Here is a 17,397-nt window from a genome sequence, read left to right as displayed (position 1 = left end):
CGGGTACCACACTCTCAACACGTGCAAGCCACGCGCTACATTTACTCAGGACACTGCTCCCTCTTGCAGAACGGGATGGGGCGCCTTGAGGCAGGGATGGTGTCTCGTTCACCCGCGAATCCAGAGCTGAACACAAGGGAAGCGGATCGATCCAAAAATGTCAACAGCTCCCAGGTTCCCAAAGCTCAAAGGCCACAGCAAGCAGGGTTTCAGTCATGCGTCAGGGCAGCCGAGCAGGGAGGGGAGCAGACTGTCCTTACTGCCAGAGGAGTAGGGCAATCAGGCAGTGAACCATCCCAGGGGGCCTGGGGCCTCCGTCTAAAGCCCCCCTCTTCCAATAGTACAAGTACTAGAAACTCTCCCCACCCAGACAGGCGGCCCCATAGCTTTCAGGCTTAGCCTTCTGGGGATCAGCTACTGGAATGGGAAGGGCCGTCGGCAGCTTCAGCAGAGACAGCCCCAGGTATGAGACTGATGACACCAATCTCACCGCCACCAACAGGAAGGCAAAGAGCGTGGGCTGTTACACCTGGTGGCCACCTTTCCAGCAAATTGAGTTTTTAAAATAAGGGTGAGGCCAGGTCAGTACTTGGGCCAGAAGCAGCTCTGGAAGGATCCTTCAAAAATTGATGCTCGGCCTCCTGTCAGCAGATAGCCCAAAGCCTCGGAAATCCAACGTCTCAACTACATGTCAATGTGTCACTCCTGAGATCCTCACCATGTCTCCAATGAAGGCAGAAATGCGGGTGTCAATCTTCCTAACTTTTACTTAGATAAACTTCTTTCCTGTTCCTTTGAGCAACTGTAGTCACCATATCTCTGAGCTATTGGGTCTAATCTGTTTTTTCCCTGTAAGTTAAAAACATTTTTAAGAATTTTCAATTATAATTCAGCTAGATATATTTCAGTACATTTACAAAAGGTAAAGACTTAAAAATATGATGTCTACCGGAGGACTAGGAAACACTTTTTATAATGGAAAATTCCAAATATATAAAAAAGCAGAATAGCAGAATGAACCTGCACATGTCAGGAGGTTTCAGCAATGTGGATCAATCCAGTCAGTCATATTTCTTTACAGGCCCACTCCCCCCACTGCCACACACCAGCTAGCATATTTTAGAGCAGAGTATAAATATTACATTATCTTATTCTTAAATATTTCAGTGCTTATCTCTAAGAGATAAAGCCTCTTTGAATAAAAATAACCACAGTACCATCGGCACACCTAAAGAAATGAATAAATCCCTCATCGGATATTTTGCCGTGCTCACATCTCCCCAGACTGTCTCGTAATTATTTCTGTAGGGCTGGTGTGTTTGAATAGAGAGCTGGGAGCCAATTTGGCCTTATTGATAGTAGTTATAAGAGCCAGAGACGGTCTGAAAGAAGACACTGATAGTCTGAATGAGCAGCAGCCAGGTGATCATTCCAGCCAAGAGTCAAGAAGCCTCATAAAGTCTTGAAAACACACACACATTGCAACTTTCTTCTTAAAGAGCAAGACAACTGTTAAAATATTTCTCCATATCAATACTGAAATATATTGAGAACACACACACACACAAGTTGTTCATCTGGCACTACAATCAATTTCTATTGTGGGTTTGACTCTACACAATCCATCATCCATCTGGGTGCATTTCTAACTTGGGTGAGATTCCTGTCCTAACCCAATGGATGACGGAAACGAGGAAACAGTACTAATCTTGGTAAATGTGGGGCTCAGTAACTGTAATATACAAGGAGGACAAGTTAAAATGACTCAGGCTTTTTTTTTCCCTAGAGCCAGAACAAATTTCAGGCTAAGTCCTTCATTTTATTACATCCTCTAACAAGGAGAGGCCACAAGGAAGCAAATGTCCAGGCCATGAATACTAAAGAGAAAGCAGAAAAAGAAGGTGATTTTACTGAGACACTGCATCCCCAGAAGCTGTGAGAAGAAAGAAAAAAAAGAAAAAAGAAAAAAGAAAAAAAATTGAGAGTGAATATCCCACACTTGGAAGACTAGATGGACAAGATAGTAAGTGTCAAAGTACTTGATACAAATGTAGATACACTGTGATCAGGCATTCCTTGAAGGGTCTGAAGGCTGAAGACAGACCTGGGCAATAATAAAAGGAAGACCAATGATCACCAAAGCTGTCATTCTCCCAGCACTTCGCAGCTCACCCACGTTCGCCGAGGTCTAGCTGGTCCCCGGGCAAGAAGAAAAGAGATGCTTCCAGTTGGGTTCCTTGGAACACCAAGGGCAGCCTCAAGGCCCAGCTAGCCAGGAAGGGTGGGGCTGGCAGGCTGCCCAGCTCAGGCTGTGACCCAGCCAGTGAGCTTGGATGCTCAGCAAGACCTGAAAACCAGACAGTGCTGAGAGCTTTTCCGTGAAATCCACGGCACTGAGACCCATCCAAGGTGGGGCTGCAAAGAGCTGCCGATGGACTCATCTGCTCAGAAGTTCCACCACATCCTGGGGGAGGGAATAGCTCAGTGGTAGAGCGTGTGCTCAGTTTGCATGGGGTCCTGGGTTCAATTTCCAGTACCTCCATTGACAAAAAAAAAAAAATTCTACCACATCCTGAACTGAAGTGTTTTAAACACTTAACCTCGCTGCACCGCCTGGCCCTTTATCAGGAAAATGGGAAACAGACAGAATCAGAAACCACAGCGACACAGCCAAGAATGGACACAACTTAAAATCTGCTTTGGATGACGGCACTAGAGCCAGGATTTCCAGCCAGCCTGGTGGGCCAGATGCCTGAGCACACAAGGCCGCTGGGAGCAGCAGTTTTGTCCTCTATGTGGATTAAGAGTTTAGAGGTGTCCCAATTCCAGCAAGACACGTTCGCAACCAGAACAGCACTTACAATGCAATGGCAGCGCGAAGCCCACCGGCAGAGGCAGTGGCGTCCTCAGCAGGGCCCAGGGACGCAATGCAGGGAGGAAGCTGCTGGCTCAACGGGACCTTTCTTCCTCTTTCCTTAGCCTTCTGTGGACTGAGAGGGTTTCCTCTCATCAGAGGGAGCTTCGTTACCCTCTAAGTTACTAGCATGGGAGGATTTAGGGAAGTGTCAGCAGGCAGAGATGCCCTTCTACCAAAAGAAAGCCGGAGTGCACACAGGAGGGGCGCAAGGCCTGCCCGTGAACTTGGAGACGAAGGAGCACCTGGCAAGAACTCCAGGGCTACGCATAATTTGTACTCCCTCCCGGGCATGAACAGGCAGAAAGGGCCTCAAGGAGTCCAAAGACACGCCCCTCCTAGGACACTCGGAGGTCACGGCAAACTAAACCAATCGTGGTGCCCGTCTGGCCCCTCTGCTTGGGCCTTTGCTGGTGAAATGGGTTAGGGTTCAACACGGCCGAGGTGGGCTTGCGGGCGGGGCTCCGGACCGTCGGCCCCACTTCAGTAAGTGCGAACAGGCTGTGTCTGTTTCACACCCTAGGTTTATTTATCAAATTTTATGGGAACAAAGAATCTGAGCGTCCCTTGACTGGAGGAGCAGATCATAAGGCAACTTTTCCTCGGCATCTCATTCTCTGAGGAACAGGGACGCCCGGAGACGTGTGAGGGTCAGGCCCTCTGAGGGAAGACGGGAATTTCAGTTCCCTTCACCACGACTGCGAGTGAGGAGCCTTTCTCCAGGCAGCACTTGGGATGGCGGGTGGCGATGCTGAAGAGAGATGGGGCTCCCTGCTGCTGCGCCGTCACCACTCACCTGAGGGACACGGACAGGATCCTCTCCATCTCGATTCTCCGCTTCAGCACTTCCTTCACAAGGCCTTTGTCTGGGCCCTGCTTGACTTTTTCTCGTCCAATTAAGTACAAGCACTTTGGAGTAAGAAGCAAGTCTCGCTTGACACCCTGCAAGGAGAGGGAGAGGCGTGTTAAGGAGGTGGTCGTGTTAGGCAGTTAGACAGACATGAGCAGTGGGCAGGGGGACAGGAAGGGGAAAAGGGGAAAGGAACAACCCAGAAAATAACTACATCTGGTCTCAGGATAAGGGACTCCAGAAACCTTTACTTTCCCTGAGGGCCAGCAAAAGAAGCCAGTTAAAATCAAAACACTGCAGCTGCGCATAAGAGGAGGCCCCGGCGTAACGTGACCCAATGAGCCTGCCCCAAAGGGGACGGGCGTGCCAGAGCGCGGGGAACCCGAGTTTTCAATCAGCCTGAGAGCAAGGAACCTGAGCTGTCAATCAGCCTGGTCACTCAAAGAACCTGAGCCGCAAATCAATCAATTGATCACGAAACCCCGCCCCCCAGCCAGGATGTAGACACAGGAAAAACAAAGGAGTGGCGCCTTTCTTCCTCCCTTAGATAGGCCCGCTCCCAGTTCTCAGGAGAGCACTATCTTTCACTACCTTTTTACTTCACTAATAAAAATCTTGCTTATATCATGCTTTCTGTCTCTTGTTAAAAATTCTTTTTTTTCCCCAGGTGACTAAGAACCGAGGTAATTCTTACTTCTCTTTTCCCGGTAACATTAATTTAGGCGCCATGACTCGGATTGCATGCTTAAACCTAATCCTATCTCCTTCACTTTCCACTTCCCTCCTTGAGGCCAGTCAGCGGAGCACAAGCTCCTGGGGCCGGTTGTGCAGCTGGGCCGAGAATACAAGGCGTCGTAGGTGAGTGGTGGCTGGGCAGGGAGGGGCAGCTGGGTGCACACCTGGTTGCTCCAAGCCATGAGGGCCGGTCGGTGGCGGGTGGCCCCTCTGGCCGCGGATCTCCGTGCCAGGAGCTGGGGACCAGGGTGCAACCCCACTTCCCTCCTGCCCTGCGTCCGGAGCTCTAAGCAGCGCTGGGCCGGTTGGGCGGCAGGTGGCCCATTTGGGATCCCCTGCTCCGGCAGACTGCTGCACTGGGGTACCGAGGCCACATGCCACCTCCCCATGTCCAGCCACATGCATGCCTGCCCACAGCACACCTTGTCCACACCTGCGCTGTGCTGTGAGAGCCAGCTTGCTCCCCCCTCACCACCCTGCCCTCCAGGGAGCTCCAGGTGGAGCTCAGCAAGGGTAGGCCAGAGCCACAATAAACTTAATCCCTTTTCTTTCTTGCTCCCGGGTGACCAGCCACTGGCTAAACTAAAGGAGATCACTCCAATCAGACCACGGAGACACCCAGCACACAGCAAGACTTGTTTTCCCCTTTCTGGAGTGGAGGCTGAGATGTCAGCTTCCATCCCCGAATCAGGACCCTAGGACGCTAGGCACTGCTGATCCATGGCTACCCTCTAGGATGCATTTGGTTGAGGACAGGCTGAGACGTCAGCCTAGTCCACGGGCCTTTCACCTTAGGACGCTAAGCTCTGAAACCCCTCTGTGTTCTCCCCCTGTTTTTCAGATGGGAAGCCAAGAGTCTGTCCCTGCTGGGACTCCTTTGGGCTGCATGTTGGCCAACTGGGACCGTTTTAATCCACAAACCCTCAAAAGAAGAACACTTATATTCCTTCGTAATGTTGCCTGGCCACAATATCGACATCCCTGAGAGGAAACATGGCCTATAAACGGGAGCATAAACGCACCATCTTGTTCCAGCTTGATCTCTTCTGCAAGAGACAAGGCAAATGGTCTGAAATACCATGCGTTCATATCTTTTACTTCCTGAGGGACAGCAGTGATCTCCTAGAAGGATGTAAGTTAACCACTCAGGTAATGGTTACATCTAATAACCTACTGTCCCCGACACCCACTAGAGAGGGGGACTCTCCTAAACCTACGCCCTGCCCTGCTCTCCCTACCATATACCCCTCGTTTCCCTCATACTCAGGAAAGACACTGCCTTCAGCTCCTCCATTACCTTTGATAGCTAAGAGCTGCCCCCTGGTAGAAACCGGTAGAGAATTTTGTCCTCAATTCATACGTAAGCTGTTCTCTCTGGTAGAACTGAGACAAATTAAGACTGATCTGGGAAATGTAGAATAGATAAACAAGATTGTACGGTGTAGCACAGGGAAATACATACAGGATCTTGTGGTGGCTCACAGCGAAAGAGAATGTGACTGAATGTATGTATGTTCATGTATAACTGAAAAATTATGCTGTACACTGGGATTTGACACAACATTGTAAAATGACTATAACTCAAAAAAAAAAGTTAAAAAAAAAAGACTGATCTGGGAAGCTATTCAGATAACCTAGATAAATACACAGAGGCATTTCAGCTCCTCATGCTGGCATACGATCTTACCTGGAAAGATGTTAATATTATCCTTGGCCAAACCCTATCTGACATAGAAAAGGAAAGGGTTCTCAGAGAAGCCAGGAAATATGCAGATAATCTACATCTATCTAATGACAATTACCCCATAGAAACAGCTGTTCCCCCTATGGGCCCCAGGTGGGATTACAATGACCTTAACCAAAAGTGGGAAAGAGACCATGTTTTAATCTGTGTTAAGGCTGGACTCCGGGCAGCCCAACAGAAGGTTACAGTTATTCTAAGGTGTTGGCTGTTACTCAGGAGCCTGGAGAAAACCCCACTTCTTTCATAGAGTGGCTCCGGGAGGCACTTACTAAGTATATTAACTTAGACCTCAGCTCATATGAGGGACAAATCATCTCAAAGGATAAATTTATCACTCAGTCTGCCCCCGATATTAGACGAAAACACCAAAAGGGGATCCTGGAACCTGGAGTAACTTTTGATGAAGTGCTAACCATTGCTGCCACGGTTTTTTATAATTGAGATCAGATGCAAGAGGCCAGGGCTCAGGAGAAAGAAAGAAGGAAGGAGGCCAGGCCTGCCCAGGTGACTGCGGCCCCTCAAGGGCAGCCACCGCCCTGACGTACCCGGCCCCCAACAGCCCTAGAAAGTCCAACGACAAGGGCAGCATCTGCCGCCGACCTGGTCATTGGGCCAAAGAATGTCCTTACAGGGACAGACCTCCAAGATCTGCCTGCTTTCAGTGTAGCCAACAGGGGCATGGGGTGGTCCTCTGTCCTTCAAGCCAAATGGCTTGCGGGGGAAAACCGGCCCAAGACCTGCAGATGGTTGACCAGGACTGAAGAAGCCCCCTGCAGTCAGCCCCAACGCAAGAGATCCCCATCACTGGGCTGGAGCCACGGGGACAAATGGATGTGGCAGGCAGGACAGCAAATTTCCTTTTGGATACTGAGACCACCCAACTTCCTTCTCCAGACCCTTCTCTAGATTCTGTATTGTCATGGGAATCACAGGTAAACCAACTTTAAGATTCTTTACTCACTCCCTTTGTTGTTTCTGGGACGAATGCTCCTTCGCACATTCTTTCTTATGCATGCCAGAGTGTCCCAGCCCCCTTTTGGGCCGAGATCTTTACAAGTTGGGGACCTGAGTTATCCTGGGAGAAAATCCCCAAACTTCCACCTCTTTACAACTCTTGCTGCTCTCTGGGGAAGGAGAAAGACCTCCGGACCCAGAGGCCTGGGAGAATAAAATTAATCCTGCTGCCTGGGATCCAGTTATCCCAGGGCGAGCAAAGACAGCTGCTCCCGTTGTCATCTCCCTCAGAGATCCCACCTGCTTCCCTAATCGAAAACAATATCCTTTAAAACCTGAGGCAAGGATGGGCCTTCAGCTTGTAATTTCTAAGTTCTTACAGTGTAACTCCTTACACTGTTAACTCCTCCTGCAACACACCTGTCCTTCCAGTCATTAAAAAAGACGGGACCTATAGGCTGGTCCAGGATTTACGAATCATAAATGAGGCAGCAGTGCCTCTTCATCCAGTGGTTCCAAACCCGTGTGTTACTGGGGAACCTCCCTCCAGGAGCCCAGTGGTGCCCTACCTTAGACCTAAAGGTGCTTTCTCCCGTGTAGCCCTTAGTCCCCAGTCCCAGTATTTATTTGCCTTTCAGTGGAACTCACCCAATGGGTATCAACGCCAGCTACCCTGGACAGCACGACCGCCGGGGTTTGGAGACAGTTCTCACCTCTTTGGGCAAGCTTTGGCCCAACATTTACAGGGCTTACAGCCTGAAAAAGGAACTATTCTCCAATAAGTAGATGACCTACTTATCTGCCCTCTTACTGGAGAACAGGCCACCCAGCATGCAGTCCAAACTCTTAACTTCTTGGCTGAATGGGGATATAAAGTTTTTAGGTCCAAGGCTAAAATGGTCAAACAAGAAGTAACTTATCTAGGAATTGTCCTGACTCCTGGACACCGTAGCCTTTCCCCTGAATGAATTCAGGGAATCTTATAACTCCCTAATCCCACTACTCGAAAACAGGGCATTTCTCAGACTAACAGGTTCCTGTAGGCTTTGGATCCCTAACTATAGGTCCATAGCCCAACCTCCAAATGACAGCTTAAAGGGTAAGGATGACCCAGGACCTCTCCAGTGGGGTCCTTCCCAACAGGAAGCAATGGAAGAATTAAAAAAATCCCCTAGTAGGATCCCTGGCCTTGAGGTTTCCAGATCCCACAAGGCCTTTGCGGTTGTACGTTCATGAGAGAGGAGGAATAGCCTTGGGGGTCCTCGCCCTACGGCTGGGTCCCATCCAGCAGCCCATGGGATACCTCTCCAAGTGGCTAGATCCCACTGCTCGAGGCTGGCCTTCCTGCCTAAGAGTGTTGGGAGCCCTCTCCAGTCTCCTGGAGGAAGCTTTTAAGCTAACTCTGGGGGCCCCTATACAAGCATACGCTAACCACCAAGTTTCTGATCTTTTAAAAGGCAAGGGACATTTCTGGCTCTCAGATGCTCGGCTTCTTAAACAGGTATTATTATTGGAAAACCCAGATGTCACTGTCTCCGTCTGTGGGACACTCAGTCCTGCTACACTATTACCATCACCAGACGAGGCTCCTCCTTTCACCTATGTCACGAGACGCTGTCCATTTCTCTAGGAGCGAGAACAGATCTCACCGACCAACCCCTGGAAAACCCTGATGAGATCTGGTTCACCAATGGGAGCCACATATTCTTCTGAACCTCTTAGAGGTCTGTGACTGCTTTTCAAGCGACATTCCGGGGAGACTGTCCCATCACCCCAGGGGACTACGGATCCCTGTTAGTTAAACCTCTTTCTTAAATGTCTCCTGGCTCTAATCTGTTCTCCTCTGGGCCCCCACCAAACTGTTTTAATACTAATTTAAAATGTCTCTGACATTAGGGTTCCTCTTTTTTCTCCTCCTTTGGTTCACTGGGCTAACACTCCAACATCTGCCGTCTAAAGCCTAAATCAACAGAAAACACAGACATCAATTTTTTTTAAAGACAATTTTTCCATTTAACTAGGTATGACCTTGTCTGCCCACTTCATCCCTTGGCTAGGATTAGCTCTGCGTATTTGACCTCTGTCTTTTCAACCTTCCTATAAAATGTGTTTCTTCTCATCTAGAGTCAAACTTCAAATGTCTATCCAACAAGGTAATCAACCAATCAGCCAAGACAGTTTTTATACAAGCCTCTCGATGGACACCGACCCTTCGCTCACCACCAGTGACCCCAAAGCGCCCCATCGTCACCCCCAATCAGTAGGAAGTAGCTAGAGTGGTGGTCGCCCTCTATGTTCCAAAGATTTGGGGTCCTGTGACTAGAGGGGGGAATGTTAGGCAGTTAGACAGAAATGAGCACTGGGCAGGGGGAGACGAAGGGGAAAGGAACAACCCAGAAAATAACAGCACGTCTGCTCTGAGGATAAGGGACTCCAGAAACCTTTACTTTCCCTGAGGGCCAGCAAAAGAAGCCAGTTAAAATCAAAACGCTGCAGCTGCGCGTAAGAGGAGGCCCCGGCGTAACGTGACCCAATGAGCCTGCCCCAAAGGGGACGGGCGTGCCAGAGCGCAGGGAACCCGGGTTTTCAATCAGCCTGAGCACAGGGAACTTGAGCCTCACATCAATCAATCAATCAATCAATCACGAAAACGCCCCTAAGCTAGGATGTAGACACGGGAAAAATAAAGGCGCAGTGCCTTTCTTCCTCCCCTGGATGGCCCGCTCCCAGTTCTCGGAAGTGCACTATCTTTCACTACCTTTTTACTTCAAGAATAAAAATCTTGCTTATGTCATGCTTTCTGTCTCTCGTTAAAACTTCTTTTTTTTTCAAGTGGCCAAGAACCGAGGTAATTCCTATTTCCCTTTACCCGGTAACAGTCAGACGTGTCAAAGTGACAACAGTCCGCACGGAGGGCCCTTGTTATCAGGTGAAGGCAGCTCCTTAGGGAGCAAATTTTCACGGCCACCGGATGGCCGGTCATTCCATGCATCATCCAACCAGGTCCCTCGAGAGCAAACGGGGACACTGTGAAATGATTATTAGGTTGATATATATACATTAAACTGCTGGTATTTGACTCTCTGACTCACAAACAAGGCGGATTCATAAGGATCCGCCCAAGTTACCAGGATGACGGGTGTAAAGAGACAGTTCTGGACAAACCAACACACACGGTGACCCTACAAATGAACGGTCTGCTACAGAACGTTTCTCACACCGGGATCCCTCCAGTGTCTGCATTTACAATTTTCGTGAGTCCATGACATTTTCGCTTTTTAAAATTGATACATTTTCATTTCAATGATAGCCTTTAAAAATCTTACATCAACAGACTGTGTTACACCCAAACACCGCTGAGAGACTTAAGCACTCATGTTCGCATTCACATCCGCCACCAGACCAGCTGGCACCATACTCAGGCTGTTAAAAAAAAAATGATTTGGTTTCGGCAGGACAACATCATCCTTCTTGTTAAGTTAATGTTCTTATTTATCGTTATGTTTTTTTTTTCCCCTGACCAAAAAAACAAGAAAGAACACACACAAAAAACCTCTGAATGGGTCCATAAGCTATTGGTGGCTTCAGATTTCACTACTTTATCAGGTAAAAGAAAGTGTCTAAGAGAAGAGGTTAAAAAAAAAAAAAAAATCAGCTGTCCCGCAGGGGCTATGTTAAAGCCCTGCTTAGTCATTCACTCAGGGAAGATGGGTAAGAACACTTCCTTGATATTCTGGAATCTTGTGACCCAATGATTCCACTCCTATCAATTTATCCTAAAAGCATTAGTAAACAAATGCACAATGACACATAAAAGGATGCTTACTGCATCCTTTGATTTATGATAGAAAAAAAAAAACCCCACTAAGAACAGATTAATGAGAATTTGGTTAGAAAAAATAGTGAAGTGACTGGTGAATGGGATACTACGCAACTAAACAAAATAATTTATATCGACACACCTAGTAATAAAGTAAGTTCTCCTTGGCAGATTTTAAGAAACCACCCAGGACATGGACCAGCATGTACTAAGTAGATCTCATGTCTGTAAAACTGAATAGACCAACGTACGTCTGCATAAAAAAGTTGTAAAGGGAACACACAAAATGTTAATGGTGACTATTTCTGGATACAAGTGGCTATTTTTCTTGTGGCTTCTCTGCATTTAAAAATTTTTTTCTACAATGAACATGTTCCGTTTTGGTAATCAGAAAAGCAAAAATTATGAGTTATTTTAAACTGAAGGAATCTGTTTGGAGACCCTCAGGGGAGGCCAGTCAGCATGTACCTTGAACCTCCGGTCATACTTGGTCACCGTGTCTGCAAAATCGATCTTCTCCCTCTTGCCCACAAACTGCTGGAGTTCCGGGTGCTCCTCCATCCCGATGTAGTCCCCGATGAAGTTCCTGTTAATGCTGTTTCTCCTTCTCTCCTTCTTGTTCAACAGGAGGTCTGAGGCTGCAATTCCCAAAGGGGCAGAGAAGGGAGAAGGGTCAGTCCCCCAGGGAAAGGATGAACACGCTCAGCGTGGAAAAGACACAGAAACTCTCAGTGAAAACACGGTTTCCTTCCACACACGACATCATACACAAAGTAAAATGAACTTGTAACCTCATCCTAGCGTGGAAGCATTCTTGTGATTTGGTAAACGTATGAAACAGAATGACTACGATACCCTCTTCTCTCATTTGGACGTATTTCTTCCGGGCCACGAACTTCCTCCAGGATTTCTGGATCACTCGAGCATATCCATCATACTTTCTCTCTCTCATTTCTTCTAGAAGAAAGAGCTGTGAACGTAGAGGAGACAAACGTGAGCTAATTTGCAGGACCTGAGCATCACTTTTTTGGGGTTACTTCAGGGACGTTCACTTTAGCCAAGGACAGAGCAGGAAGCAGCTTCTTAGACTTGTGAACAAATGTGAAAAAAATGGTTACTAGACCATGTTGTTTATGATTACTATAACTTTTCATTTAAAAAAAAGCATAGTGGAAAGTAGCTGGATGCAAGTGTATTCAGCTCATAACCTCAGTGAGAACAAAATGAGTGATTCAACACTTAGCCACTTATTTCCCACCTTGATCCAAAGAAGGTATTCAGTGGCTACGTCAAATGAGCTGGCGGAGGCTGGTGCTCACTGCTGCTGTGGAAAGAGGGCCGGCCTACTTTCAGTTCCATGAAAGGACAGGCTTCCTGCCTCATGGGGATCTCCCCAGAGTCACTGGGGCAGAGGATACTAACTGGTGGTTGGAGCTGGACCTCAGAGGGGCTAGTCAGGACTGGGATTCACTGGCAGGGGCTGAGACTGCTCCGGTTAAGGGCCCACATCAGACCCTGGCAGGTCCTGAGATTCGGGCCGTCTTAACAATGAATGCTGACCACTGCACCCCGCTCGACAAAGCTCTGGGATAATGAAGATGACGGCAAATAGCCGAAAGGTCCCGAGGGCCCGTTATGGGTCCAGAATCATCCTAGACGCTTTATATGCGTTGCTTTCACCCACTCAACAGCTACACGAGCCACTTACTTGTCCTCTCCATTTTACAGGTGAGTACGTTGGAACTAAGACCAGAGCGGGGATGGAACGGGAACCAAGGTCTTTCTGGCTCTGCCAGACTCTCCATCAATGTAACAGACAAGTTTTTCCCTGTAAACCTGCATCTGATCAACTTGTAAAATGGTAGGAAACACCTAGGAAGTGGTTTACAAGACTCTCTAAGAACAGAAATAAAATGGACCGATAAAAACCCAAAGCAGCAACGATGAATGTCATTGTAAAAAACGTTCCAGGAGTAAACAGGTGAGTTTGGTCTGAAGGTAGCTGGGCCTGATTATCTTTCTGTTTATCTGGATCCGCACCCAGGAGCCACATCTGTCTCCTCCTGACACTCAGCTTCTTCTTCTCACAGCCCCAGCCGTGTCAAAACACCTCAGACTCGAAATACCAACACCACGGGAGCGGCACGTCATTGCACAGCCTTCAGAGCCATACACAGCAGGCACAAGGAACAAAAGGGTTTTAACAACTGGACAGAATGTTTAAAATCCGAGCCCTGCTGTCGCCTGGAAGATTATTCGTTGGTGTTTCTTATCTCGTGTGCTGGGTTTCTGAGTAAGTCTTGTTTTCTTCTTCTTCCCAGAACTATTTTGGGAGTGTCACAGAAAATACACTTGTGACTCAGGCAGCATGAAGAGGCAACCAACCCCTGACTTCCTATAGACAATTTGAAAGATTATCTGGGTTTCAGGTTATTTCCAAAAGCCATAGGGATTAGAAATCAGGGAGGTTCAAGAAAAAAAAGAGAGAGAAGGGGAAAAAAAAAAGCAAAAATCACAGACAGATGTAACCAATAAACAAAACCAAACCCTTAGGTGCCTGATGTCTGATGCGGATTCTTAAAGCCGGTGGATTATTTTGTATATTTAGCACATTTACTACAAAAGTCAAGGCAAAAACCACAAGGTGAATTTTTAAAAACCAGTTTTTTTGGTGAATGTATTTGCAATGTCAGGGCTAGGTGTGGAGGGATGAGTGACGGGGGAGGGGAGAGAGTAGTGACAGCGGGGCGGGAGATGTGTGTGTGTATGTGTGTGTGTGCCTATTTAAAAAGATGGGGGAGAGGAAACTCAAGTAGATGGTAAAAAAGCAAGTGGGAGGAAGACACGGGGGAAAAAAAAATTCTTGATTTTGGAAGTAAAATCCCAAAGCTCAACTGAATCACACACACACACACACACACACACACACAAGCATGAAAAATATCAAGGCTGCTCTATGTGAAAATTTAGCAAGTTGAAAAAGTAAAAGCGGGCATACGACAACAGAGTTCTCCATTGTACCGAGACATCACTCCATCCCGTTTTAGAAAGAACAGGAGCTGTTCTGTGGGTTGCTTAATGGGGTATGACACAACATTTTCATTTTATATTTGGAAACGAAATTGCTGTGAAGCTACAAATAACTCGGGGTGGAAAATGCTACCGCAAACTTTTCATAAACGGGTTCTATTGATGTGGGCCACTTATTTATTTAACAACCTTGGTGGTTCACAAAGCCATTCAGTGACAGCCATCAACATCTCTGAGTCTCGGGCTGATCGGGTGAGCCGGGAGGCTGGCAGCCCCGGGGTCCATTCTAGGGGAGAAAACTCCCATCTAGTGTTTCTCTTGTGCCAACATTGCAAGTTCTCGTGGTATTTTCCCTGGATACGGTGACTAATTTTGCCAAATTCACCACAGACCCTTGACATGGAGTCTTGTGATTGTTACAAGAACCTCAGAAAGGGTGATGTCTGTGCTTGGTTAGTTCCAGCAGTTTCTCTAACTCAGGAAGCAGAGCCTTCATTCCACAGCCCCAGACCTAACGGGGCAGAAGAACTGAGGGGCGGTGGAGGGGTCCCGCTCAGCTGAGAACTTCCTGTGGGCGCTCATGAGGCTCACAGGGACCACACCCTCATTAGGAAAAATTAAGTTCCTCTCGATTAATCCGTGGAGGTCTGATAAGTCTGTGAATTGTAAGCCGTCTATGTGCAGATTCCTTCCTGGTAAATGTTCTCTAAGCCTAAGAACGGCCCCTTCTACCTCCTGGTTTCCTCCAAGCGCCTTCCAGGCTCCTCCACGGTCTTCAAGACACAGTCCTGGGAATTCTCACTCCCGGGCTCTGCGTCTCCTTTAGGGAGGAAGCCTGAGCCTCTGTGACACGACCTGTTTGGTGTCACCCAAGGGAGGATGAAGGTTCACCCAAGCCTCCTTTGTGGGCAAAGAAGGACCTTTTCACTTAAGACACTACTGGATGCTAAAAATAACTACCAGGCACCTCCCACGAGCCACTTTCCCTACGAGGCTCTAAGTATACAAAGGCACAGAAAACAGACTCAAGGAGATGACCACCTAGAATGGGAGAGACACAGTAAGAAAAGAACACATTTTACGATGACAGCTTTTTATCCACCCTGAGGGCTTTGAGGGCACTGGGGTGTGGGGAATGGGGACAGAGGGAAGCCTGCTATGAGGAGGTGACATTTAAGGCATGAACTGAAGGATGAGGAAAAGCAGCAGCCGCGCTGTGCGGAGGGGGCCGGCCAGGGGCTGCAGGGACAGGGGTGGCCCTGAGGAAACTCACGGACTCGGGGGCTTTGATGAAGACTTTGCTCCTCCCAAGCTGGAACTGGTCACTGTCCACATTGACGGACTGCAGCAGGTGGAGAACACCTTGCTTCTCCTCCCCTCTCCACGAGGGCCAGGTGTCTTTGGTCAGGATGGCGTACCTGTGAGGATGACAAGGGAGAGAGGGAGCAGGCTCAGACTGGATTGCCCCCCAAAGGCACCTGGTGCTGCTGGGGTCCAGGCCCGCCACTCACCTCCCTCCCCAGGCTTAGGGACGGACCTTGACAGCTGCCAAAATCCACCGGGTCTGGGATGCCCATTTCAGAGCTGCCTCCCACTCCTTCCTTATCCGTTTCCATGCTAACGCCCTGGAGAAAATCTGCTTTTTCTTTCTACCACTGTCCAAAAATAGCACTGCTGAAGGTCGCCAATGACACTCTTTGGGCAAAATCACAGTCTTTTCTCAATACTGGTTTCCCTGCATTTCTTGGGAGCACTTTGCAGTCAATGCAGAGTTTTCTAAAGCTCCCCCTGAGCAGCTTCTATTATTACTATGGAGTCTCCTCTTTGGGATTCTGTGCATCTGGAGGCCCTGGTGGCCTGGCCCTTGGCTGTTCTCCAATCCCGTCTCTCTGCCCTTCTCCGGCTCCGCTTGTCCCCGGGAGGACGGCCTCTTCTTCGTTCACACACACAGCGCTTTCCCTCAGAGCCTTGGCCCGTGCCGTTCTCCAAACTCCTCACGTGGCTGGCTCCTACTCAGGGGCTCCCTTCCGTGACACTTCCAAAGGGGCCTTTGTGGATGACTCAAGCAAAAACTGGCCCCTTGCTAGTTTCCTCTGATAGAAAATAACATTTTTCCCTCAGTGCATGTATCATAATTTGCAATTACAGTCAATCTGCGCTCATTTGGTTCCTTTATGTCACCTCCCTGAGGACAAGCACTACGCGGGTGGGCACTGCCTCTGTGCGGCCCACCCTGCACACTGGGCACCTCACCCAATGCCAGGCACGCAGCGGCGAGCACTGACACTGACGGCTCCAGCGTGACGGGGCGCTCCCCGCATCAGGCGCTGTGCTGGGTGTGACACACGTACTGGGGATCGATCTAACCCAGGGCCTTGTGCACGCTAGGCATGCACTCTGCCACCGAGCTATACCCTCCCCCCACCCTGAGGCTGCCATTTCTACCAGGTTTTTTTTTTTTTTAACACTTTCTGAAGGGACGAAAGTTGTATTAGGTAGGTAGTGAATAAGGGGTCTTCCTTCTACTGCTTAAGTAGTGCAGGATTTATTTCCAGGGCACATGGTCCATTGCGGGAGACACTCGAGCATCTTATAACTTTTAATCTCCAATTCTCAGTTAAGAGGGATGGTTTTGACCCATATAAAGAATTTTTCAGAGAGGAAATGGACACACTCAGAAACTGTTTTCTAAGCTCTACATAGTGCCTGAACCACCGCTCTGTTAGACCTGTGGGCTTCCTTCCCAGGGAGGGGTGTGTGACACACGCACATGTGGACAGCTGTGCTGGGTAGTAATGCAGCTTCTTCCGTAAGGTTGTTACTTTCTCACTGGTCAGTCTTTCTGTGGGCACCTAGAAAGCAACTTTATAAACAAAGCCTTTTCTCTCAGCCATGGAGAGAATAAAGGTGTGAGATGATTCAATTACTCACAGGGAGTCACAGAATGCGACAGTCAGGGGCAGACTCTGGACAAATTCTTCACGGGCCAGGATCCCGCACTCATATACCTTACGGAAAATGGCAGTCTCTGGACAGACAGTCCTTGCTCATTGACAGGTCTATGGCCTGCTAGCCATTTTTGAGGAGGAAAATAAACAGGTACATTCTACTGAAAAACTAACATTTCTTCTACACTTTTTTATTATCTTCCCAGTATTCTCAAATCAAAAGAAGTATGACATCAAAGGGCCAGCTTTTCATAAGATAAGGCTGCCCACTTGTCTCTTCTGAATGGAAAAGCCTGCAGCAGGAGAGCTAAGAAGGGAGGCATCCAAGGATAGAACCATTTCAGAGAAAGTTCCTCAACTCAAAGGGCATAACATTCACTAAACGCTTACTCTGTGAACGCT

The 17,397-nt window shown here is 48.3% G+C and overlaps 1 protein-coding gene across 1 annotated transcript in view; it reads right to left on the bottom strand.

The window, feature by feature from the left end:
• MYO1E (myosin IE) overlaps positions 1-17,397 on the bottom strand; it is a 190,671-nt gene that overhangs the window by 26,305 nt on the left and 146,969 nt on the right. Inside the window, exons 19-22 of the mRNA XM_031452972.2 lie at positions 15,321-15,465; positions 11,873-11,987; positions 11,486-11,655; positions 3,711-3,856 (exon numbers count right to left, since the gene is read on the bottom strand). Coding sequence (XP_031308832.2) covers positions 3,711-3,856; positions 11,486-11,655; positions 11,873-11,987; positions 15,321-15,465 — 576 coding nt within the window. The remainder of the gene's footprint in view (positions 1-3,710; positions 3,857-11,485; positions 11,656-11,872; positions 11,988-15,320; positions 15,466-17,397) is intronic.

The sequence above is a fragment of the Camelus dromedarius genome, chromosome 5 (assembly GCF_036321535.1).
Source record: "Camelus dromedarius isolate mCamDro1 chromosome 5, mCamDro1.pat, whole genome shotgun sequence".
Taxonomy (NCBI): Eukaryota; Metazoa; Chordata; class Mammalia; order Artiodactyla; family Camelidae; genus Camelus; species Camelus dromedarius.
The sequence above is the reverse complement of the archived record's forward strand: the minus strand, read 5'-3'. Positions and strand labels throughout refer to the sequence as shown.